The 24915-nt window shown below is 41.2% G+C and overlaps 1 protein-coding gene and 1 long non-coding RNA gene across 2 annotated transcripts; both read right to left on the bottom strand.

Annotated features, from left to right (window-relative positions):
* Window positions 1–730: 730 nt before the first annotated feature.
* Window positions 731–1807, bottom strand: LOC146967172 (uncharacterized). Its single transcript, XR_015034368.1, has 2 exons — window positions 1752–1807; window positions 731–1708 (listed from the first exon to the last, which is right to left on the bottom strand). It is a non-coding gene; the product is annotated as an uncharacterized LOC146967172 (long non-coding RNA).
* A 3261-nt stretch (window positions 1808–5068) lies between these two features.
* LOC146967171 (very long chain fatty acid elongase 6-like) lies at window positions 5069–19795 on the bottom strand. Its single transcript, XM_085761635.1, has 4 exons — window positions 19556–19795; window positions 13585–13716; window positions 10612–10763; window positions 5069–5555 (listed from the first exon to the last, which is right to left on the bottom strand). The coding sequence occupies exons 1-4, from the start codon at window positions 19648–19650 to the stop codon at window positions 5104–5106; spliced, it is 831 nt and encodes a 276-aa protein (XP_085617761.1). The 5' UTR covers window positions 19651–19795; the 3' UTR covers window positions 5069–5103.
* Window positions 19796–24915: the final 5120 nt, after the last annotated feature.

The following is a 24915-nucleotide window of genomic DNA, read 5'->3' as shown; positions in this document are numbered from 1 at the left end:
ATTAATACTGTGAAAGTATCAAAGCCTCAGTCCACAGAGAAATGCACACAGCCTGTATTCAGAAACTGAGCCTTAAAACCAGCCGTCAGGACTTCCTGTCACTTTGTGATGTCACAACAAAGCCCCGCCCCCTCACCACCTGGACCCACCATCCATCCAACTTGCAGGATTTGCAGGATTTGAGTGTTTTATTCTGAAATCTGCTCTATTTTTATTGTGTCAGTCCAAAAAAAACCCCCCAAAAAACAGTCAGCCAATCAGGAGAGGCTCAGAGTCTCCTCCTCTCTTCTGATTGGCTGACACCGACCTGTTGTTACTAGAGCTCCAGAGAGAAGCTGAGCAAGGAGATGGAAAAACTACACTACACTTCTCTTCAGCTGTAAAATATGGGACCTTTAAAAACGTGTGTGTGCAGCAGGAAGGCCGGTCTGAAAACACAGAAATTAATAAAAAAAATTAAATTAAAAAAAACCAAGAGAAACTACGACTACATCATTGACACAAACACACAACAACATGTAAACAAACAGTGATGTAATGGTCAGAAAAAAAACTTAACGACAAGTCAACGCTGAAGAAGTTTCTCCTGAAATGAGCGCGAGGACAAAAAACACAGAACAAAAAGAAGAAGAAAAACCAAAGAGGACATAATGAAACTCCACATATTAAACACGTCTTTAAACCGCCGTCTCCAGACATCGAGTATTAATGGCTTTTTTTTTTTTTTCCCTTCATTTTAAAGTCGATCTTTACAATTATCCTCCATCTCTGTAGAGTTAAGAGGCAAAACGGTGTTAGGATCATCAACACGACATGAAGACGGAGCAGCGACTCGTCCTCAAGGCTGGACACACACCGGACGGACTTCAGGGCTCGTCGCTAACGAGGATTTGTCAAAATAATCTTCAACTTTGAGTCAATAGGATTATTTTTTACTCGTCCTGATCGCGATATTTCTCATATTGACGATTCCAGATCAGCCAATGAGAGCGTCACCAACTGGATGTTGCTGCTTTTAACACTGCAGCTAACGAGCAAGATGGAAAATACAGGAAGAGGAGCTGCAGTTAGTGTAACTATGGCAACACAGGGCTCCAGCCTAACTTTTTTTTTTTTTTTTTTTCAAGGAGCACAATGGCTCCCATACTTAACATTTTCAGGAGCGCAAGCAGAAAATTTTGGGGCGAACACTGTAAATCGTCTTGCAAAGCAAATATTCACATTTCCTTTTCATTCCTGATCCTCACACACATTCTCCTGACACCTGTAACGATCGAGAACAGATACGCACATGCGCAATTAGATGAAAAATGTACAATTTGAAAAAACTTTTTTTTTTTCAAATTTTAGGCGGGAAGCATACTGGAGCACTGCAACAAGATGGGAAATGGGGCTGACCAGGAAAAGGCGGCGTTGGACGCAGCAGAAATCACGTTTTAATAACGCGAGTTTCTGTGAGATTTCATTGCATCGTTACAACAAACGACAGGTGTAGGGCCCTGTGATATCCGTAATCACGGAATCACGGACGGAATCGGCCAATTAAAACGCGAAAGTATCGCAGAATTTGACATAATTTGACTGAAATGCTGTTTTCGTGCGGAAGAGGAATGAATGAATGTCTGTGGGAAATTGCAAAGAGGAAAGCAAAATCTGGCCAAATCGCCCGCCTTTTTGGTAGTAAAATAAAAGTAAAAGGTAAAAAAAACTAAATTCCTAAAAATTAAAATGGAATTTCCAAAAATGAAAACAGAAAAACAGAATTTGGGAAAAAATAAAACAGATTTTAAAGGGCCCTACAGCTGAGCTTTTGTTTTGCTTCCATCTCTATCACCGCTAAAGTGAACATGCTAACCAGCTAGCGCCTAGCTAGCGTCTCTTTTCCGATGCCGAGCCACTGCAGCTTCCAGATTCTGGCGAAAACTCACAAAGAGCTGCTTTGACAAAACAAATTTTAAGTTCTTTTCAGAGGATTATAACGTTAAATCTCAGTTGAAACCGTCCTCCTGTCCGTTGTGTATCCAGCCTCACGTCATCCTCTAACATCGACGACCACGTTATTATATATATATTAAGAAAATAAATAGATTCTCATATTTACAGCGGACACACGGTTCTGGTTCCTTCCTTCATTTAGCAGCGCAGACGATCACGCGACCACAGCAGAGTCACACAGTTAAAACACATCGATGCAGATTTATATCACTGAATGTTTCTGCTGCTGTTTGTGCCACCTCCTCTTTTCACACAGGTGAGATGCTGCAGACCAGCGGTGGCTCAGAGTAAGAAGGCAGAGTGTGTGTGTGCATGTGTGTGTGCGTGCATGTGTGTGTGTGCGCGCGGTGTGTAAACATGAAGACGGGGACGGCAGGACGACGTGTTCGACATGTCGCTAACATCTACTTCCTGGACGTAATTTGCTGCGGGGACGGAGGAATGTGTTCATCACTCAGATGTTATCGTGTCGCAGCTCGCTGTGGTATGAGCAGGACATGAATTACAAGCTGAGCTCAAGTGTGTGTGTGTGTGTGTGTGTGTGTGTGTGCATGTGTTGAGTGAGTGTGTGTGTGTTTATGTGTTAGCTTTGCTACGCTTGCTGAAAAAACACACACACTGATAAAAAGATTACGTTCTACGTGGTTGATGATGAGCAGCAAAGGGAGGGAGCGCGGTGTGACATGATGACAGCAGTGCATGTTTTATATGCTGTGTGTGTGTGTGTGTGTGTGTGTGTGCATGTGTTGTTTAGTGCACGTGAAGTCTTTGTTCCCTTTTGTTAATCCTATAGCTGCAGGTTACAGTTGTGTTAAAGGCTAAAACACATCGTTTCAGAGGAATAGTTCAACATTAGGGGAAGTAAACGTCTTTCTGAGCATCAGATGATACCACTCGTGTGTGTGTCTGTGTGTGTGTGTGTGTGTGTGAAAGTATGCAGGGTGTGGTTCAGTTGGCTAAATATAAAGACTGAAGACTGAGTGAAAAAAAAATGCAGCACAAAAAAAAATCTCACTTATCAATAAACTGCATCATCTGTAAACCAGCGATAAGACCAGAAATGTAAAAGTCATCGTTAGTGCAGCTGTGATGATGATAACGATGTGGTTGGCGGATGGATACAGCTGTAATTAGAGAAGAAGTAGTTCCCTTTTGAATTCAATGCATTGTTTCTACATTTCAGTTAAAGGGATAGTTCAACATTTAGTCAAAGTCATAGCAGTAGGTTCATTACCTTTAATTATCACTGCATGTTGTTTTGAGATCCGCACATTCACCACGCTATGAAATAATCATGTATAATTATGTAACATTACAACATATGAAGCAAATACTCTCACACTTTTGAAATCCCTCCGCCCAGCAGCCGTGTCTGGAATGTAGTTCCGGCTGCATTTGCCTCTAAAACAACTCTGTATCGCAATGTTACATGATTATCTAATAGCGTGGTGAATGTGCAGGTCACAACTAGTCCACCATAGCGTTTTGGAGTTGTTGGATTGTGTATTTGATGAGTTTGATGAGAGAAAGGCAAAAGTACCGTTCACCTCCATTGTGTTCACTGAGCAGCTCACGTCACTGCCCCGCCGATCTCAAAACAACATTCACCGATAATTAAAGGTAACAAACCTACTGCTATGACTATAGGGATTCAAATGTTGATTTATCACTTTAAAGAAGAGGTGACACAGGTGAGTTAGCCAGGCTAGCTGTTTCCCCCCGTTTTCAGTCTTTATGCTAAGCTAACGCTAACCACATCCACTGACTCCATATATAAGACTAAAGTGGTTTTTACTCATCTCACTCTAAGAAAGAGTGTAAACAAACTGATTTTGACAATTATTGAAATAAAAAAAAAAACATTTTTCTTTTTATGTGACCTCTGCTGTTGCTACATAGCTAACGTTAGCGTCAACAGATGTTTAGAGGTGGAAAACAATCCTTTTGTTTTGCTTCCGGTCCAGATGAGCCGACTCTTTTCCCATACCGACGCCAACACTCGCTATGTAGCAACATTCACACAAAGAGCTGCTTTGATAATTAATATATTGAGAACATTTTTTCTTGTTCAGAGCTTTTAACAAACCTCCTTGGCCTTCATGTGGACGTTTGTTTTGGTGAGAACATTAGTCAAAACACAAACATGGTACTTGTCCCTATATACGCTTCTATGATCGTTTCATCTTTTTTTTTTGTTCTTTTTGTTCTTCCGACTCATCACAAGGTCATATTAAACTGTGCAGCGTCCGGCGCCGACCGACCGACCGACCTCCTCCGTCCTGCGGTGGTTTGAGCTACAGAGTCGGTGACGTTGTCGTAGCAACGAGAATAAGAAGAAGAAGGAGGAGGAAGAGGAGGAGGAGGACGGAGCAGCCGGGTTAACAAGCCGTGACTTCACGCACTGGCGGTGCCTCACTTGTTGGTCGATTCTGCTTATGGCACATTTTAAAGGGATACTCCAACCTTTTTTTTTTTCCTGTCTTGCCTTACTCCCGAGTCCATGACCAGCAGATAGACACCACCCTTTCGACGGTGCGTGCAGTAACAAGGGAGATAGAGCCGTATCGCCCGTAATTAGCTTAGCTCAAACGCTGGATTTTGGTTCAAGCTAGCTACCATCGAGGGTAGGCTAGCTTCCTATTTCAAAGTAAAAGCACAATTTCTATAGTCATGGTTTTCTGTATGTAAAGGGCAACGGGTGTTTTATTTTGTGAAGGTAACCGGAAGTGCGTTGGTCACAACGGCTAGCTTGAGTTAGCGCCGAATTCGTCCGAACAGAATTGTAAACAGCTGGTATTTAGACAAATTAACGACACACTGCTGATCTAAACGGCTACTTTATCGCCTAAAAATGTTTGAAATGTGGATAAAGTGATATATTTACAGAGTTTAGAGCTAAAATGAAATCAGATTTCGGCTCGGGTAGGAGGCAGGCTAACGCTACCTATACACTTCCAGCATTTGAGCTAAGCTAATTACGGGCGATACGGCTCTATCTCCCTTGTTACTGCACGCACAGTCGAAAGGATGGTGTCTATCTGCTGGTCATGGACTCGGGAGTGAGGCAAGTTGGCGTATCCCTTTAATACGACCGTGGAGGACGAGGCTCTACTCCGCCTTGGATCTCTTCTTCTCCCCACCGGAGGAGGAGGAGGAGGAGGAGCCTTTGAGGTAGGAGTTGTAGAAGAAGACGGCGAACAGGATGAGGTAGCTCAGGTACATGAGCGTTCCCCACGTGATGTTGTGCATGTTGGACGGGCAACGGACCTCGTGCTGCCAGCGGTAGACGCCGCCCAGCACCGTCAGGCCCATCGCCATCTGCAGGATCTGGGAGGTGGTGATCACCATGGCGCAGGGCCGCGGCACGCGCACGCCGGCCGCCCGCGCCGCGTAGTAGGTGTACATGAAGGCGTGGACGACGTAGTTCATGGTCATGAACCAGCCGCCGCCGGCCACCTGGTCCTTGTAGGAGTACCAGGAGTAGATGAGCACGGTGATGTGGTGGTACCAGTGCAGGAAGATGAGGCGCTGCTTCCTCAGGACGATGAAGACCGTGTCACCTGAGGGACGACCACAGGAAGTGGAGTGTCAATATCTAACTCTGCTAAAAAACACACTTTTATCGAACAGCCCTACTATGATACATAATCGTTTTATCTATTTTCTTTTCGTCTTTTGTTTTGCACGTCGTAGTGACGTGTGATCCGCTTTATTAATTAATTTGCTGCATCATCAGGCAATCGTTGTGGCATTTGCCCACATTGCCCAATAGCCAGTCAGTCTGGCTTGAACTGTTAGAACTGCAATTTACATGTGGAAAGGTTTTGTTCATCTGTGCCAACAAGCTGTGAGAAATTCATTTCTCATAATATTTTATAAATTTTTTGTTTATTTGAGAATATTTTATTTGTTGGAAATCTTATTTTATATAGCCTATTGTTTGAGAATAATTTATTTAAGGTATTAGGCAGTACTTTACAACAGCAGCCTATTCTATCTATAATGTTATAATTACAGTTGACTGGTTTACAAAAGTTCCTATAAACTACAAAGCAAATTTAGGTTTTGCATTTTGTTCCCATACTGTACCGAAAATGAACTGAACCGTGACCTCAAAACCTCAAAACGTACCTAACTGTCATTTTTGTGTATCGTTACACCCCTACTAATTATATACACAAAATATTTGAAGTATCTATTAATATAGGGCTGATTATTAATCTTCCAGGGGAAATGTTTTACATATTCAAGTCATTGTAATCGTTTTTTTGGTTTGTTTGTTTGTTTGTTTGTGTTTAAGTTACAAATAACAAGCTATCAATTAAGTGTTACATTAAGTAAATTGACATTAACGTAATTTAACCCAGTATCTGTGCATTTACCTTTACTTTGCCATATAAAGACAGGTGAGTTTCTTGCAGGTGGTGATACATATTAGACGTATTTTGCTACTTTTTCAAGCACGTTTTACAGTCTTAACAAAGTTACACACATGTTTGTTGTGTAACTTTGTTTTTGTTTTTCTGTGCAAGTTGTGCTGATCTGCCGATACGGTTCGGACATAATCTTCTTTGGAAAGTTACGTATTTAGGAACCTTCACGATAAATTCATTAATTGTGACGTTTAATACCGCGATTAATTGTGAAAACAAGTAATCGTGGTGTCATCGCTAGTGAAGACACACACGTCCTGTCTGCAGCGTCGAGACTCATCGTCTGGATCCATCACACTTCTCACTAACAGAACCTTCCTGTCGGCTCAGCAACATCTCCCACAGCGACCGGAGAGAGAGAGAGATGAGATTAACTGCTCCGATGTGGAGACGACTTCCTCCACCTCCTCCTCCTCCTTTACTGAGGCAGCTCTTAAGATAATGGCTGATGGATTTACTGGAAGTTTTCAAGAGCTGAGAGGTACGAGACTGAAGACTCAGGTGGTTCACGTCCTGCTGCAGGAAAATCTAATCTGTGACGGAGTTCAATTTAAACCAATCTGGACGAAGGAGTCAAGAGATACACTCAACTTCTTTACCCTTTATCCTGAGAGAGGTACAAACATTTCATCTTAACTCATTGAGTGCCAACCACGTAATTTCTCGTTTTTCGTTCCCATGCGTTGAGTGCCAAAAACGAAATTTTTCGTTTTTTGCTTTTTTTTTTAATTATGAAAATAGACACTTTAATACACATTATATGTAAATTTGGGGACTCTACGACGAGGAGAACTGAAATAGATGACGATCAAAGTCACATGACAGCTCATGATCTGGAAGTTTTTATCATAACTCAGCTTCTGCAAACGGAGTTCTGCATGTGGATGCAGCAGCTGCTCCGCTGCTGCTCCGCTCTCACCCGCGAGGCTGCAGCAGCTGGGAGCTGAACCAGGAAGCTCTCAGCCCACTGTCCCGCCCGGTCTTCATCTGGAGCAACACCGTGTCCTCCCCAAAGTCCTCCCGCGGTAAAATCTGATGGTCTCTGGACCAAAGCAGACCGGCACCACCGACCCGTACCACAGACGGACCGCGACCACCGGCGGGACCGGTGTTCGCGAGCCGCTGTGGCCGGCAGAGCCTCACGTTCCGCGGCGAGAGGCTGTGACACGGCACGGTGCGTCTGTGTTATTGCTGTTTAGTGGCGCCCCCCCCGCCCCCGATGGTGGTTTTGTGAATAGAACAACAATTGTTGTGTATATTTATCTTATACGAGCCCTTTGATCCAGAAATGCGAGTGTCAGAAGAGCGACAGACACAAACAGCGCACCTTTCATAAAAGACGCTCTATCTCCTTTTCTAGAAAAAAAGGAGGGATTTTGGTGAAACCCAGCCATGTTTAGCTTGACTTTTCTCAGGAACGGAGGCACGTAGAAACAAACGGTTTGTGGCCATTTGAAGGATAAAGTTAAACCTTTCAAATGAGCTACAGTATGTGTTGGTGGCAATAATATAGAATACACTATGGCTCTAAAATAAAAAGTCAAATATGGTCTAATTTGCCGGTACACTTGACTAAAACTTTGGAAAGGAGCGCGGCACTCAATGAGTTAAACTTGATTTATTTTGGCCTCAATGTTTAACAAAGGCACTTAAAGGGATACTGAGTAGAAAATTGGTAAATTATTGATTTTGGGTTAAAGCAGAAGTAAGCAATATTTTTGTGTTAATGTAAGTCTTAAATAGTTATATCTTCCAACAGCAAACACTTACATAGAGTGTTTGGACTGAAACACGGGTCTGTCAGTCACTCTGCTCTGCTGTAAGCCGAGGAGAAAACTTTTCTTGTATCCTACAAGTTTTATCCAATGAGGAGAGAGAACGGCATAAAGGGGCAGTCCTCTCTGTGTGTGCAGCCAAGGGATACGCCTGAATGTGGTGACGTAGGGACGAGGACCAATAGATCCATGACGAGGGCGGGGGCTGCTCACTCCATCGGCTGACAAGACGTTATGGTGCGTTCAAGGCAACCCGTAACTCGTGCTTTTCCGACCTGTGAAGTCATACCAGTTCGATCTGGTACGAGTTCACGGGTCGGAAGTTACGAGTGGCCGTTATAGTGACTTTCACAGGTAAAACAGGTTGGAAAAACACGAGTGGGTTGCCTGGAACGCTACAAAGTCGTAAGTTGTGACTTGAAGCTGTAATTTACGGTTTCAAAAGCCTGCCTGGAACGCAGCATTAGCCAAAACGACCGGATCGCTTACTTCTGCTTTAAGTATCCCTTTAACTGTGTAATTATACGATACGATATGAATGACTTTATTAATCCCAAAAGGATTATTATTAAATTCCTTTGTTTGTCAGCTCATCTACCATTTGCAGAAGAATTAAAAAGCCTGATGGCTGAAGGTACGAAGGATCTTCTTATATGACAGTGTATTAGAGCCATAGTTAGTTCAATAAAAGCAGCTGGAAGAGAGTTTTCAAATTTAAAGTCACAAATTTTCACATTTTTATCAAATTTAAAGTCACAAATTTGTGAGTAAAAGAACTCAAACATGTCCAAGGACCGACAGAAATCACCTGATATTATTAAGATCAAATCTATCGTATCAAACTTTACATTTCAGCTCCATTTAGCAATAAAATATACTTGTTGTTGGAGCCTGTGCTCTTCTTTGATTATAAAAACACCAATATTCAAGTTAATTCTGATCATTTTATGACTTAAACTCAACATGCTGTTGTACAATGAAGATCTGGGGCCGTATTCACAAAGCCTTTTATCTTACCACTAGGAGTGCTCCTAACTCGCACTAAAAGTTTTTACGTAGGAGTTTTTTCTTAAAAGCTATTCACAAAGCCGCTGAGACCGACTCTTACTAAGGATAAATCACTAAGAGCAAAGTAAGAGTGACGCCCCTGGTGACGCCCCGTTGCTATGGATTACGTCAATTCTCGTGCACGAATTCGAGGCGCTCAACACGGTGATTGGTTGTTGAGTGCCGGCGGCGCCCCCCTCCCCTCCCTCCTCCTTCTCCTCCTCCTCCTCGCCGCCGGCCGCTCCGCTCCACTTTCTTTTTTTTTTTTTGCCGTCAGGTCCGACGGGGCTTTTCAGACAGCTTCGAGTCCAAACCACTCTCTCTGCTGCCGAGTTGGGCTCTGAACTTTCTGTCTTTCTCTCTGCCATCTGCATCTTTCTGCTACAGTTTTTGACGCGTCTCACTTTCACTTTCTGCAGTGTGACGCTGTGCAAACGCAATGAGGGTCAGTGCGTCCACTCGCAAAGCAGCCGCTGGTTTTTTTTCTTCCCACATTTTAATATTAATTTTCACATTCGTTGACAGCCCTAATATTATATGGTGATCATAATAATGATGAGAAAAGAAAATGCATTACCCACATTTGTGGCCTATAGCAGGATTTGAACCCACACTGACAATAAGTTTAGTTTATTGAGGGAGCTACCCTATCACGTGAGCTATTACTACTAACAGATGTGTGTGTCTAGCGCACCCACCAACCTTTTAAAAATATTTTTGGCTCACATCAGCGGTCACAGTTACCTCAGTTCAACCGTTGTGACGCCTATATTAGACAGTCCGTCACCGTCACTACTCCCGTTTTATAGCGAAAATGTTGGTGATGACAAAAAAAATAAAAATAAACACCGACAAAAAGGCACGTTGGGCATCAAAGGGCAAAGGGGCAGGTGCTCCAGCACCCCCCTCTGCAGCAATTCGCAGTCCTCCATACATTTGCCTGGCTGCAGCCATTTCCGATTCTTTGTGAATAGGTCTTACTGAGTTAGGAGTCCTCACGAGGACTTTTAAGCTCTCCCAGACTTAGGAGCTACTTTTAGGCATAAAATACTTTGTGAATTACTCTTATTTTAAAAAACTAGGAGTCCTAAATTTAAGACTGACACGCCCACTTTTTTTAGGAGTTGCTCCTAAATTCGGCCCTTAGGAGCTACTTTTAACCTTAAGATTCTTTGTGAATACGGCCCCTGATTGACTAAATATAATGATACTGTAATTCAAAATATGTTTAAAAAGCTTGATTTTGCCCTGCATTTATAGAACTAAACAAATTTAACCAGATTTTATCCAAGACATTTGAACTTTTTTTTTTTTTTGATGACTAATCAGCCGTAACAAGTGTGTGCAGCGGGGCGACTCACCGAGCTCGGGGGCTTTGCTCACCACGAAGGCGTAGGCCCAGAACTTGGTGATGGGGGCGCTGTAGAAGCTGGTGTCACACACCGACTGTCTGAAGCCGCTGGTGGTGAGAACGTGCATCATGTAGAGACCGGTCCGCAGAGCGCCGATGATGCTGCACACACACACACACACACACACACACACCACAACGACACGATATATAAACAAGTACATCGTCTAAAGATCCTGAATAAACAGTGAGAGAGAGAGTTTCATTTTCGTAGCTGCATATATTGCTTGCTGTATATTACCTAGTTCATGTCTTAATATGTTGATTTATTTGGTTTATTTATTGACTCCTTGCATTTTATGTGTTTTTTTTTACTTTTTAAAATGTTTTTTGGGTAACCCTTTTATTGCAGGCCGCTAATTACATGATAATGTCAAGAAATAACAAACAACTGTGTCAAAATGTCTAGAAATAGCCTAGAAATTCAGTCAATTTCATAGTAATGTCGAGAAATATAGTCAAGAAATAACGATAGATTGCAACGACTTGGTGGAGAAACTTCCTGGCCTTTCCCAAAAAAATGCAAAGCATGAAAATCATTTGTAATCTTTTACCTTTATGAAAAACATGACATTATTATGAAATTGACCGTTATTTCTAGGCTATTTCTAGACATTACTACGCAATTAATTGAAATTTCTCGACATTATCACGTTATTAACGGCCTGTAAATTAAAGGTTATCGTCTTTTGCTGCTACAGGAGAGAGACTGCCAGTATACGAATATGCAATGACAATAAACATAAACTAAAAAATATATTGGCCTACTTCATATGATATTTTAGAATTTCGATATAATTTAAAATATCTACACACTCGGGAAACAGGAAGGAAGAACAACGCTCAGGTATTTTCTGTTTTTCCACAAAGAAATAATAAATAAAATGTTGATTTACTCCTTTTCTGCAGAAAACATGATAGAACAGAACTAGGATGAACGACATTTTTATTATTTTCCTTGGCATGTGTATCGAAAGTGAGTAATCTGACTCCTCCTCATGTTTCCTGCTTCATCCAGCTGTGCACAGACTGAAGGAAGAAGCAGAGGAGATTATGTTTTGGCAGCACACACACAGAGCTGCAGCAGCTTTTAGCTCCCAGGAGGAAAGTTTTCCTCTTTTCCTTCTCCTTCTGAGTGTTTTGTTTTGTTTTGTGTCTCCTTGTTTTTAACAATGACAAAAAAGATATTTCTCTCTTATCCTGCAGGTTAGTGATGTAAATCTGTAAGAACAGCTCATAAATAAGTTAAATACGTTTTTAAAAAGTGGCTGTAACACCCTGAAACAGCTGCTCACTGCAGTTTGTATCAGTCCAAACTAAACAGAGATTCACTGGGGACTACTTTCATCGGCGGATTATTAAATATTCAGCGTTGTATAGTGAGTGTTTACGCCAACAAGAAGGTGAACGCAGGTGAATACACTCCAGCGTGTGTGTTTATATGTGTGTGTTGCTGTGTGCAGACAGACAGCAGGCAGGTTACACCCACCACCACCACCACCACCACCACCACCGCTCCCAGGGATTAAGATTAGAGCGATGGGGCCGGTGATGGAGCGGCGGCTGCGGCTCCGCCCGCTGCGACCGGCCAACTGGGTCACGATCTCCACAAACCTCCTGGCAGCCGGCAGCGCTCACATCAGGCATCAAGTCTGGGTTGGGTTTGGTTTAGGAGGGGGGTTGAGCTCCGTCACACTGAGTCACATATAACTGAGGTTTTTAGATGTGAACGTGTGGTTTTCATGTTGTAATTGGATTTGACATAAATGACATAATTCTCCAGAGTATTACTGTAATCTACGGCCTCATGTGACGGCGCGGGAGCAAAAATCTGAAACGTCTGATTCAAACAGGGAGGAAACAGGATGGAGTGTCAGGAGATAAACCAAACTTATTTCATCTTTATACAGAGACAGGTAGAAAGATTTAGTCTGAATTTATTTGGGTCTGCAGGTTTATTAATAGTTGGTTAAATAAAAGCAGCTGGAGGAGAGATTATGACTCTGAAATTTTCACATTTTAAGTCAAAATTTTGTGAGGGAAAGAACTAAAAATGTCCAAGCACAGACAGAAATCACCTGATATTATTCAATCTTATCAAACTTTCCATTTTAGTTCCATTTAGCAATAAAAAAACCTCTTCTTTGACACCAATATTCAAGTTAATTCCCATAATTTTGTGACATTAAAGGGGTAGTTCAACATTTTGGCAAATTGGCCCATTGCCATAATCCCTATAGTCATAGTAGTAGGTTCGTTACCTTTAATTGTCGGTGCAAGCTATTTTTAGAACGGCGGAGCAGAGCCGCGAGCTGCTCAGAGCTACGCTACGAAGGCTCATGGGATTTCTTGGTTTCCCTCATCAAACTCATCAAATACACAATCCAACAACTCCACAACGCTCTGGTGGACAAGTTGTGACCTGCACATTCACCACGCTATGAGATAATAACACAACGTTACCAGACAGAGTTGTTTTGGAGGGAAATTCATGCAAAACCGCTGATGCACGTTGCCTTCAGGGACAGTTTTTCATCAAGCAGTCTCTGTATTCTGTTATTATCTCATAGCGTGGTGAATGTGCAGGTCACAACTTGTCCACCAGAGCGTTGTGGAGTTGTTGGATTGTGTATTTGATGAGTTTGATGAGGGAAACCAAGAAATCCCATGAGCCTCCGTAGCGTAGCTCTGAGCAGCTCACGGCTCTACTCCGCCGGCAATGGGCCAATTTGCCAAAAAATGTTGAACTATCCCTTTAAACTGTAGCAGAGTCAGAGGGAAACTACTGATTCTCTTTGTTTATATCATCTCGAATCTTTTTTAAACTGACATTAAAATGTTTTTACATCAGAAATATAAAAGACAGTTGTTCTGGTCATGTGACAGCAGGTGAGGAGTTTAGCCCCGCCCCCTCCAGACTCACCTGAACACGGCCAGGCTCAGCGACCACAGCACCAACGGGCGCCGCAGGTTCAGCTTCGGCCGCTCCCTCATGAAGTGTTGACCTCCGAACACCAGCGCCGCGTACAGGCCGCAGAACATGAAGGAGCTGGTCCTGAGGACACACACACACACACACTCGTTAGTCGACTTAATTAGCAGCACGATAGTTATTTAATTAGCACAACACTTCTTGTTCTGCTTTAAACAACATGAACTATTTATAAACCTGCACAGGAACAAAACAAGAACATTTCTAATTCATTATAAACTTTAAGATTAAACCAGAGTTGTGTTAGATGGTTCCTGTTTATCTTTTCCAGCTTTAAAAGGAAGGATCCGTTTTGTTTTTAAAAGTCCAACAATCCAGTTTTATCCAGTATTTTCACCCTTGAATTGATCAATTATCATGTTTTAAATCCTGTTTCTTACAGTGACCAGTTTATAGGACAAGCCCCCGAACTAATGCCGCTGCAAAGATGCTTATGGTGTAAAATTATACTATAAAAACACACAGAGAGACGTAATAAATTCAACTTTCTACTAAAGATACATGGAGACCAGAACAGCAAAGTAAATTGGGAGTAACTGGAAGTCGATCGTGGAGCCAAAACAACAGGAAATGACGATGTTTCATTTCTTTTATCAGTGATTTCAACACGTCACAGCCTCTAATCTGACCTAATAATGACGACATGATAACAATATGGAGGTCAAATAAAACCTAATCAGAGAGAGCAGCGTCATAATGGTGATAAAGGTCAGACGTTCAGAAATCAAGGTTTTACGATACGATTACGATGTCTGGATGTACAGACGAGTGGGTGAAGATAAAGCTGGAATAAAAGCTCAAATCAAGCTGTTAAAAGACAAACATATAGCATTGATCTCACACTGTAAAGAGCCTAAATATAATATGTGTTATTATTTGGCCCTATTCAAATATAAGGTAATAGATAATAAGATAAGATAAAGATAAACCTATGCATAAAATATCTTCAAAAATATTATAATATATGAGAAAAATGTAAAATGTAAAAGTAAATATGAGTTTTATGATTGTACTGAATGAAAAACATGTTTTTAAAGATTACTTACTTCAAAAATATAATTTATATTTCATTTTATTATCATTTTTTAGTGCTGTATTAATTTGTTGGCCCACTTCACAGCACATACGTTGGGAACTTCTGTTATAAAATATACAATAAATACAGATCCAACATGTGTAAACTCATATGTGCAGGTTTTTCTATTACTTTAAAGCTCAACTCTCTAAGTCTGGTCTCTAACCCTCCTCTCCTCCATGTGCATTTGTTTCCAACAACGAAGCCGGTGAGAAATCAATCCATGGAGCGGTGGATAACCTTATTTATCATCTACCATGTCACCATGTGTATATCTGTGTAGTCTTATCTGTCATAAACAAGAGATTACGGGTTACGGGGCGCGTTACGTTTGTGTGGCGGTGCCGCCATGGAGACGAGAGCTGGGACACCGGGTCGGAGGCTCTGAGGTTGTCCAAGGTTGGTTTTCAGCCAAGAGACGCTAGGTGGACGGCAGAGAGCCTCCATTCTCCCTGGAACTAGTTACAAGTCATTGATTTAACCAGCACTAGGACTCTGGAGCTGCTTCATTAAGGTACAAGGTAAAAATCCTGCAGAGTTCCTCTTTAATCTTAAATAAAAGTGAGGGATGTTGTTGTGTTTGACATTAAACAGCTGTTGCCTTCTGGAAAATTAGATTCCAGTTATTATAATTAAAGAAAATCTAATGATAAAGAGAATAAAAACTTCTTTATCATGGTCAGTGAGTGACACTGTGGAGGGAAACAACCCTCAGCGTCACTCGACCTCCTCGGACTTCGACCTGCGTGTGGAACCGGACGACGACGGCGACGCAGACGAACAGCGTGGAGTCTAAACCCCGGGTCACCTCACCAGACCCTGACACACACACACACACACAAGATGATTACACAGATGTGCTGCACGCTGTTGCATAAGGAACGTTACACAATTAGGGTTAAACGGACCAGACGAGTGCAATTAAAAAAAACAAATATGACACAACTTGGCCGTCTGTCTGTCTGTCTGTCTGTCTGTCTGCTGCACTGGGTCAGAGGGACGACACGCTTTCTTCAGCTTTATATGAAATAAAATAAAATAAAATAATGAATAAATAAATAACAAAGGCCGAGGATGAGTCAGCGGCTCAGACGGATCGTTACGACTGCAGGTTTCACCTGGATTATCAGCTCCTCCGCTGACTCTGGATCAGTTTGTGGTTTATTTTACAGCCCTGTCTGTGGAGTGTGTGACATCTGTGAGGCCATGTGTGTGTGTGTATGAGTGAGTGTGTGTGTGTGTGTGTGTGTGTGTGTGTGTGTGTGTGTGTGTGTGTGTGTGTGTGTGAGGTGGTTTGGGGGGGAAAAAAAAGCCAGATGACAAATCCAGATTGGCACAATACATATTAGTCTGAGTGAGTGAGTGAGTGAGTGAGTGGATGATGTTGTTGCTGCTGCTGCTGCTTGACCCAGTTAAAGCTGCAGGGGTTTCTGATAATAATCGCCCCGGGTGGATCCCACAGAGAGGCAGGAAAAAAAAAAAAACCTGCATGTGATCGGTACGAAGGAGTATTAGGGCCAGCCAAAAAAAAAGAAAAAAAAAAATCCGGCGGGGGGAAAAAAAATCTGGCAAAAAAAAAAAATCCATCGGGAAAAAAAAATCTGGCAAAAAATTAATCTATAAACTGTCAGAAAATGGAAACAACGTCTCCATATCACTTTGACCAAAAGGGCAAAACTCACAAAATATAAAACAGAGAAAAAAAACAAAAACAGCACTTCCAGGTAACTTCCACTGTTGATTGACTATTTGACTATATTCTCAATTAAATAATAAATAATGGTATGTTTTGTTTTCAGCCTGTGAAACAGACAAAGCTTCATCTTCAGGTGTTTCATTTAGGACTAAAAGCAAAGAGAGACGGCAACAAAACACCGGAGTATTCTGTGCAAAGCGCCCGTCGATTTAAACACAGGCTTAAAGGGATAGTTCAACATTTTGGCAATTTGGCCCATTGCCATAATCCCTATAGTCATAGCAGTAGGTTTGTTACCTTTAATTGTCGGTGCAAGCTGTTTTTAGAATGGCGGAGCAGAGCCGCGAGCTGCTCAGAGCGACGCTACGGAGAACTATCCCTTTAATGGCCCCATGAAAAACAATGAAAACTGGAACGTTTTCATGAATTTACAGGACGTAAAAAGTGGACAAGTCCGGACATAAGAGGACGTTTAGTCAGCCTATGATGCCGCAACCATGTGTAGAGTCACAGCCAATCAACGGCAGCATTATCAGATCTTGATCACGTGATTAACCTCTGGGAACCGAAACTTGGCACCGAGAGATGAGGCATGTTTTGATCCTCGGTATCTAAGCATTTCGGCCGGTGCCATAAAAGAACTGAAGTTTGGTACCCAGCCCTATTTATATCGGTTCAAGAACATTGAGCGTATCCCGGCTCATCCTGAAATGTTGTATAGTTCATCTGTTAAAATCCTCATTCACAACCCTCTCCCAGAAATCCCACTGCCACACATAATATATGTAATATACATAAGGGCTTTTTGCCTTTGAGCAGTCGAGCGCTGCCTTCGTCTTCTGTTAAGCAGCTGAGATCGCTGTCCCATCACCATGGAAACACAAGATGCTTACATCCATCTTCCTCAAAGTGATGTTTCGCGGGACGAGAACGATGGGATATCGCGAGACAAGACTTTACGAGAGTTACGGCTCATTCGCAAAGCAACGTTCAAAGGCAACGCCTGCAAAGAGCAACTGTACTTTTTACGAAATTTCAGAAATATCGCTTTTATTTTGAAACCGAGTAGTGATCCAGTGCTGAAACTCAGAGGCATCAAGTGTCCAGAGAGTCCAGGTGTCAGGTGACAGGAAGTAGAAAAACTGTCATTAACCTTCAGGAAAATGAAGCTACGAAGCTGATGGATTAAAGGAATCGGACTCTCAACACACACACACACACACAGGAACAAGTGCACTGGAGGAGATATACGAGTGTGTGTGTGTGTGTGTGTGTGTGTGTGTGTGTGACAGATAAAGCAGCAGCAGAGCTATTACAGCAGGCTAAAGGTGTGTGTGATCATTAATACCGGAGCTGATAGGACAGAGGACGACGCCTCCACCTCTGCAGACTGCGACCCCACCGCCACTTTAATTACACTCCTCCTGTGTAAATGTGCACGTGTGTGTGCATGTGTGCATGTGTCCTCTGCAGAAAAAAAAGGTGAAACTGAGCACAGAGCTGCAGATCTCAAACCTCCACATGTTTTTCTTTTCTACTCGCCACAATGTGAGAGTGAAACCTGAACATCTGGTCAGAAATTTAAACTATTTAAATAAAGATTTTTCACATTTCTGACTGTTTTTTTTTTTAGCCCAAATTCTTGCACTTCAACAACAGTGAAGATCTGAGGTGTATCACATGTTGTAACGGAGGCAGATGGTGCAGTGTTTTATAGATTAATCCATCAGCGAGGCATAAAATGCATCCGATTAATCAATAATTTGGAGATCTGATCGACTGCTTACAGAGCAGGAAAGCTCCTCGCTCTCCTGCTGCACTTGCTCCTCTTTAATGTGTTTATGTTTGATGCCTGGTGCAGAGCGTGCAGCTCCTGGGCGGCGTGCAGGACGGATGGGAGGCGTTTGGCTGCTGCAAGAGCTTCCTCCAGAGGTTTATGTGTCTGCGTTGGACAGCTCCAACTGGCCTCAGCGACACAAACACACGCGTTACGAGGATGCGGTCGTGCACGGCGACACCGACGACAACGCGAGGCTTAAAAAATGCGGTCTTACAAGGTTTCTATGGTGGAGTTGCTCAATGAGGGATCACTCTGCAGGACTATTTAGTGGACAAGCAGAACAAACTTTTTACATAAACAACAGAGTGAATAACAGCTTGAATTACTGCACATTCCTGCACAATTCTCTGGTTATGTAACGAGTTCATCTGCAGGTGAAGATTAATGAAACAACAATAAGTTATAATGTATCATTATGTATGGACTCGAGCCTCAATGTGGCATATAAAGTCTAAAGAAATGCTCATTGCAACTTTGCAGAGATGATTATGAATCTTTAAAAGTCTTTTTTGCTTGACCAAAAGACCTATATGCATATTATTATGATATATCACAACAGGAAGATGAAAATCCTTTAATTTCTGAGCCTGGAATCAGATAATATTTATAATTTACTCAATATATTTTTATGAGAAGTGTGTAAAATGATAAATATTCTAATATAAAGTCATTGAATCCACCAGCTGCACCATAATGCACAATATCCTGATAAATCACTACTGATTTCTATACAAATACTTTTGCACTTTACTTTTACTTGAATAAAATATCAAATGCATGGCTTTTTGTTGTGAATGTGTATCTCTACACTACAGAATAGTTACATCTAGTTAAGAAATGTTTTCATTAACTAAAATCTAGTGGTTTAATCAGACAGTTTCTGGCCTATGAGAGCACAGATGAAGTCATATCACTGTCTCCTCAAGGACATTTGAATTAAAGCGGGTAAAAAAAAAATAAAAAAAAGAGCAACAAAACAAAACTAAAAAGTGGCATATTATTCGGCTCATTTTAATTACTTTGTCTAATAATATGAATAGGTTTCAGGCTGGATAACGATGCGTTACAGTGGATAGTTTATACTACAAGAGGATGGAACCGGTTTTTAGAAGAAGCCGGAAGATAGCGGCTGCTCTGCTCCTCCGCATGGCCGGACATGAAGTACAGACAGCAGCCGCTCGACCACCGCGGACGGTGGTCTAGTGGAGGCGGAGATAGCCATTTTTTTTTTTACTTTCTCTTTCTCCCTTTGTGTGAGTTAAACATCTCTTCTCCTTGTTCTCCATCTTACCAGTTCTCCTGCATCCACTCCAGGGCTCGTCGTTCGTCGAACCGCCGCTCGAAGTCGTACTCGGCGAGCGCGGAACTCCCATCACTCTCGTTCATTTTGACTTTTTAGGAGCTTTTTTTTCCCTCCCCACTTCCGTTGAATAATTCCCGCGCTCCGGAACTTTCTAGAAAGAAGGATGGATGGATGGAAGAAGAAAAGGAAGGGAGGAAGGAAGGGAAGAAGATGGACGGACAAACAAAAAGGGGGGGAAGGAAAGAAGGAAGGAAGGAGCGAATACGACCGAGGACCGAGTGGCTGGAGGAGTCAGACCGACCAGGGGGAACCGCTGCTCGGTTGTCCCGCTGTAGCGTCGCTGTGGCCGGGCTGGAGGAGTCAGACCGACCGACCGACCGACCAGGGGCGATGGGAGGAGGATGCGGCTCTTTGGCTCCGCTCAGACAGATGCACTTCCCACTGTCACTGTCGTCAGGGAAACAAGGTACCTACTGTGACATCACCGGCTTCCGCTACGGACTTTCAAAATAAAACCTGCCGCAGCTAAACGAGCTACTTTTACTCAAAAAAAAAAAAATGTTTCTTTCTATTAAACTTGTTTTGACTTTAAAATGTTCTTACATTACTTTTTTTTTTTTTTTTTTTACATATAAAAATTAATAAAAAATTATGAACAGATGTAAAAACAAGCTGTATCTCATGCAGCCAGTGTACACATGATCCCACACTGATTTTGAGTTCAATTGATCACATGACATGGGAGCTATTGAGCTAAAATGCTAATATCTACATATAAAAAATTAAATGCCACAGCTAAACGGGCTACGACTGTTTCAATTAAAAAATGTATCTTCCTTCACTTTTACTAAAAAAAATAATATTTTTTCTTTCTATTAAACTTGTTTTGACTTTAAAATGTTCTTAAATGACACGTAGCTATGACTTCATTTGTCTCAGTAAATTCTCCTCATAGGATTTCTTTTTTTACTTTGATTATTTTATTAATCAGAATCACTTTTATTGCCAAACAATCATACTTTCAAGGACGTTTACATGGTGCATTGTGCAAACAACAAGACAGAATAACAGACTACAGTTTTTAAAAAGTACAAGTAGCCTACACAAATACAACCACATAATAAGGAAGACACAATTGTAAAAAATAAAAATCTGAAGACAACATATTCTGTGCGTACATTAGTACTAATGCTGTAAGTTATTGGCTGTGAACACAAATTATTGTCTCTTTCAGTTATTCTTTTTTGTCTTTTTATAGCTCGATAAAGTACTGATAAACAATTTAGAGATTTATTAATAAATGAAAACAAAAAAAATTACATTTTTTACAGTTTAGACTTTTATCGTGAAGGTCAAAGCTCTTATTTCCGGTTTGTCTCGCGCTGTCAGTTGAGGTGATTGACGCAGTGAGGAGCACGTTCTCCTCTCAGCGTGCAGTGATGGAGGCAGAGGGGGCGGGGCTTGTGTGTGACGTCTTATCGTCAGGTGGAAACGTGAACATTGAGACAGTTGAGTCCAAAGAGACAAAGTCCGGTGTGAGACCAGTGCACGTTACTGGTTTGTAACGATGCAAAGTAACTAAGTACATTTATTCTGTATGTGCTTAGATACAGTTTTGGAATACTTTGTGTGTTTTACTCCAATACATTTAGCTATGTAGCTGACCAGTTACTTTCCATGTTTATATGCATACAATAGCAACTTATATTTTAATATATCTTTACTTACTTTACTTTATTTGTTTATTTAGTTGAGACAATGCATATTAATCAATAATATCAATAATCGTGTCATCATATATTGTTGAATTAATATATTTTTTATTATCATTATTGGGTTGTTTATATTAGGCTATATATCCAGAGATCTGTAGAGAGACACTAAAATTCAGTTCTCAGATTCAAATTCTCCAATAAAGCTGTGTAATTAACAGAAATTAATCAACAGCAATGGAATAATTGTTAAACGCATTTCTTAAAGTGACAGAAACTGAATTTATCTTTTATTGTTAATATGAATAATTTCAAATTTCCTCTGATAATAAACTCAGCATCTACCGGTTTTTTTAATTTTATTTTTTTACTTTTGATCAAACAAAATAGGATATTTATTGAAATTATTGACATTTGTGGTAAAATATGCTTACAAATAACAACTGGTGAATTTCACAAAGGGCTCATTCCCTGATAAAGGTCGGGGAAAGGTCCTTCCCCGAGGCCTTTAATCTCCACGTGTTACTGCTCTATGAAACCAGGTGCTGCCTCCTCACACCTGTGCAGTGATTGGTTCTTTATCTTTACTGGCTAATCTTTACTGTAATCACTCACTAAAACTGAATTTGCTCATTGTTGTGCAGCGTTGTCGTGAATCTGTGCTAAAGGGCAGTGAGTCACTGACGCTGCATGTGAAGCAGCAGCAGCAGCAGCAGCAGCAGCGAGGTGAGGTGAGCGGTTACATAAGAGTCCAGGCACTGGACACGAGCAACAGGACACAGATAACCAGGTCCATTATGGTGCAACTCATCTGAACTTTATTGAGAAATGATCAGGTGGACAATTGATAAGATTCTCAGAGCAGGTATACACTGAACTTAACGACCTTTGACCATCCAATTTATAAATCTAAATCTATTTAAAATACAAAATCTGAGTCAATATCATAGACTGTAAAGGTCAATATACAGACTTTTTGCAACTTTAAAAAAAAAATTTGCTGATATTGCAAAAATGCTGCTGCACCACACATATAAAACGTATTTAGATCAGCTACAAATGAGATTCACACTAGTATTTTAAGTAAACAGGTTGGTGTATCTGTGTAAATTCTTACAGAAATGTGCATGTTCATTATCATGTATTGCTTTTAAGATGTAACAATGTTGTTTGTTTTACATGTAGCAACTCAGTCTAATGAAATTGAAAGAAACATAACAGATAATAGACGTAAATGATAAATAATAACGGATGAACTCTTACAGATCTGTGCCTTAATCGATCTTGAAGTTGTTGTTTTTTTTAAAATATATAACAATGTTTTATATTGATCATTTTTCAGGTCATAAATCTTCTGCAGGTTTAAAGCATTAAAGAGTGTGTGAACATGTAGAGTCACCTGCTAGACAAACCTGTTATGTTTTACTGCTTTGTTTCCTACTAAGAATTTATTTCTAACAGCAGCCGTCAGATTGATCGATTGAACCTTTAACTAGAGGCGACTGGACGGCTCTCCAGTGTCAAAGTGAAGCAGCTGCTGACGGGAGAAGAAGAGTTGTTGAGAGAAATATGAAAACAAGCTAAAACCAACACTGCACCCATGCAGCTGCACTGATCCACCACCACAGAACTACATGAGGTTCCTGTCTCTGCCAGCAGGTGGCGGCCAAGAGCAGCACTGCTCAGCTCTGACCGCAGAGAAGGAGAAACTGGATTCAAAACATAGAAAAACTGTTTAACCTCTTAATGCACGCCCCTATTTTTCATGTTTTTTGCCATAACGCCATGCCCAAGTTGTGAGCAGCACAGATCCCACATAGTTTAAGATTCAGAGATGTGCCTGGTATCATTGTAAAGGTAACACTCTCAGGATTACTGTTAAGGTGTTTTTTTGATTCTGTGACTTTACTGACAAAAATGGCAAAGGTTAGAATGATTAAATTGTTTCCCCGCCCATAGGTTTGCCTATAGAATGACATGGGTACAGACATTCAGGGACCTCTCAGCAGGCTATAGACACAATTAGGCCACAGCCACAGGTCTTGGCTTCCTGCAGTCCAAATTTCAAGTCAAAAGACCAAAAGAAACAAAAAAAATACAACCGCTAAACTCCTGGCGCGCAGTAGAGGGCGCACCCCTAAAAGCAGTGGATTATAGAACTATATGCCTATCTGCATTGTGTATTTCTATGCGGCGGAGCGGGTGGCGCGCACGTCGGATACACGGGGGTTTGTTTATCAGCAACCAAACGTGATGGCGTAGTGTCATACACCGTTGAAAACCTCAGACTATTGGCTAAAAGGTTATCTGCTTCATTTCACGGACAATTTCTATTGGCTCAAGCAGCTGTCAATCAAAGTCACGTTGTCAGTCTCATCGTCACGTGTCCTCATTGGCTTTCGAGACATGTCCCGGCCCATCCTCGCCACCGATTGGCTACTGAGTGGTGTCGTTAGAAGCAGGAAGACCTCACGGATGTAAACATTCAGTCACATGTAGTCACAGATCGCCGTGCAACTCGTAAAATGCGGTAACGGGGCCGGTTTTTGTTTTGATCCGCGTGTATTACGTTACGCATTGGACTAAACACATGGACATATTGAGGAAAATACTTTGGTTAGAAGGAAACAGATTTCATATTTCACAAGCATGGGTACTTGGCAAGCTGTACAAACGGTCTTGTGTCATAAGATGGTCGCTGTAGATCAGCTGTGGATAAAGGGAAGACTTGAAAGGTATGTACGCATCATACGTTAGCTTAGCGGCTAGCCGACCTAACTGCTAATCCTGTTAGGGCTGTGAGCAACCAAAAAAATCATGGGTGGTCTTGAATTGATCGGGGCGATCTAAGCTTTCTAACAATGTATAACATGAATATATATGCTTAAGGGCTGCTGTTAAAAATGTTCGGGAGTAATTGATGCTAGCGCCACCTTCTGGAGCCGTACCGTGGGAGGTACAGCGTGCGTTAACTGGTTAATAAAAGTCAATCAGTCCTTTGTTTTTGTCTTCCTTTAAACCAATAGAATAGAACAGAATAAAATACAAAACTATATTGCCCACAGTGTGGAAATTTGCATTTGGTTTCACATTAATAACATAAACGCATCCAGAGGACCACAACGTATAGGCTACTACCTCTAAATACATCAATACAAAAAAACCCCCATATACATTTAATAAATACATAAAATTTGTATTTATAATAAAATGTCATACATGTATCGCAATAGCCTACTACATCTAAAACCATTTGTTCTAAACTGACATCCTAACATTCATGTAGATAAAATGCACTGTATATACAATGCAATGTACATTTTAAATACTATATAAACAGCATATGTAGGCCTATGGGTGGGTAAATGTAAATTAACATTTGAACTTTGGTGATCTAAAATGATCTAAAGGGTGAAAAGAGAAGAAAACTCTTCTGTTATTATTTATTCACTGACTTAAACACAACAATACTAAATATTAAAGAACTTTAAAAGATCATATCAGGACTTTGGATCTGAACAATATGTTTTATAAAATACAATTTTGTCTGGACATCAGTAAGTAGCTATCATACATTAAAGAGCTTCGGCTTTGAACCTGTTGCATCTTGCATCAGTGGACGTTGTGAGAATTAGA

The sequence above is a fragment of the Trachurus japonicus genome, chromosome 19 (genome assembly GCF_045865225.1).
Source record: "Trachurus japonicus isolate A0001 chromosome 19, Traja_1.0".
In the NCBI taxonomy this organism is placed as follows: domain Eukaryota; kingdom Metazoa; phylum Chordata; class Actinopteri; order Carangiformes; family Carangidae; genus Trachurus; species Trachurus japonicus.
This window is presented reverse-complemented; position numbering and strand designations above follow the sequence as displayed.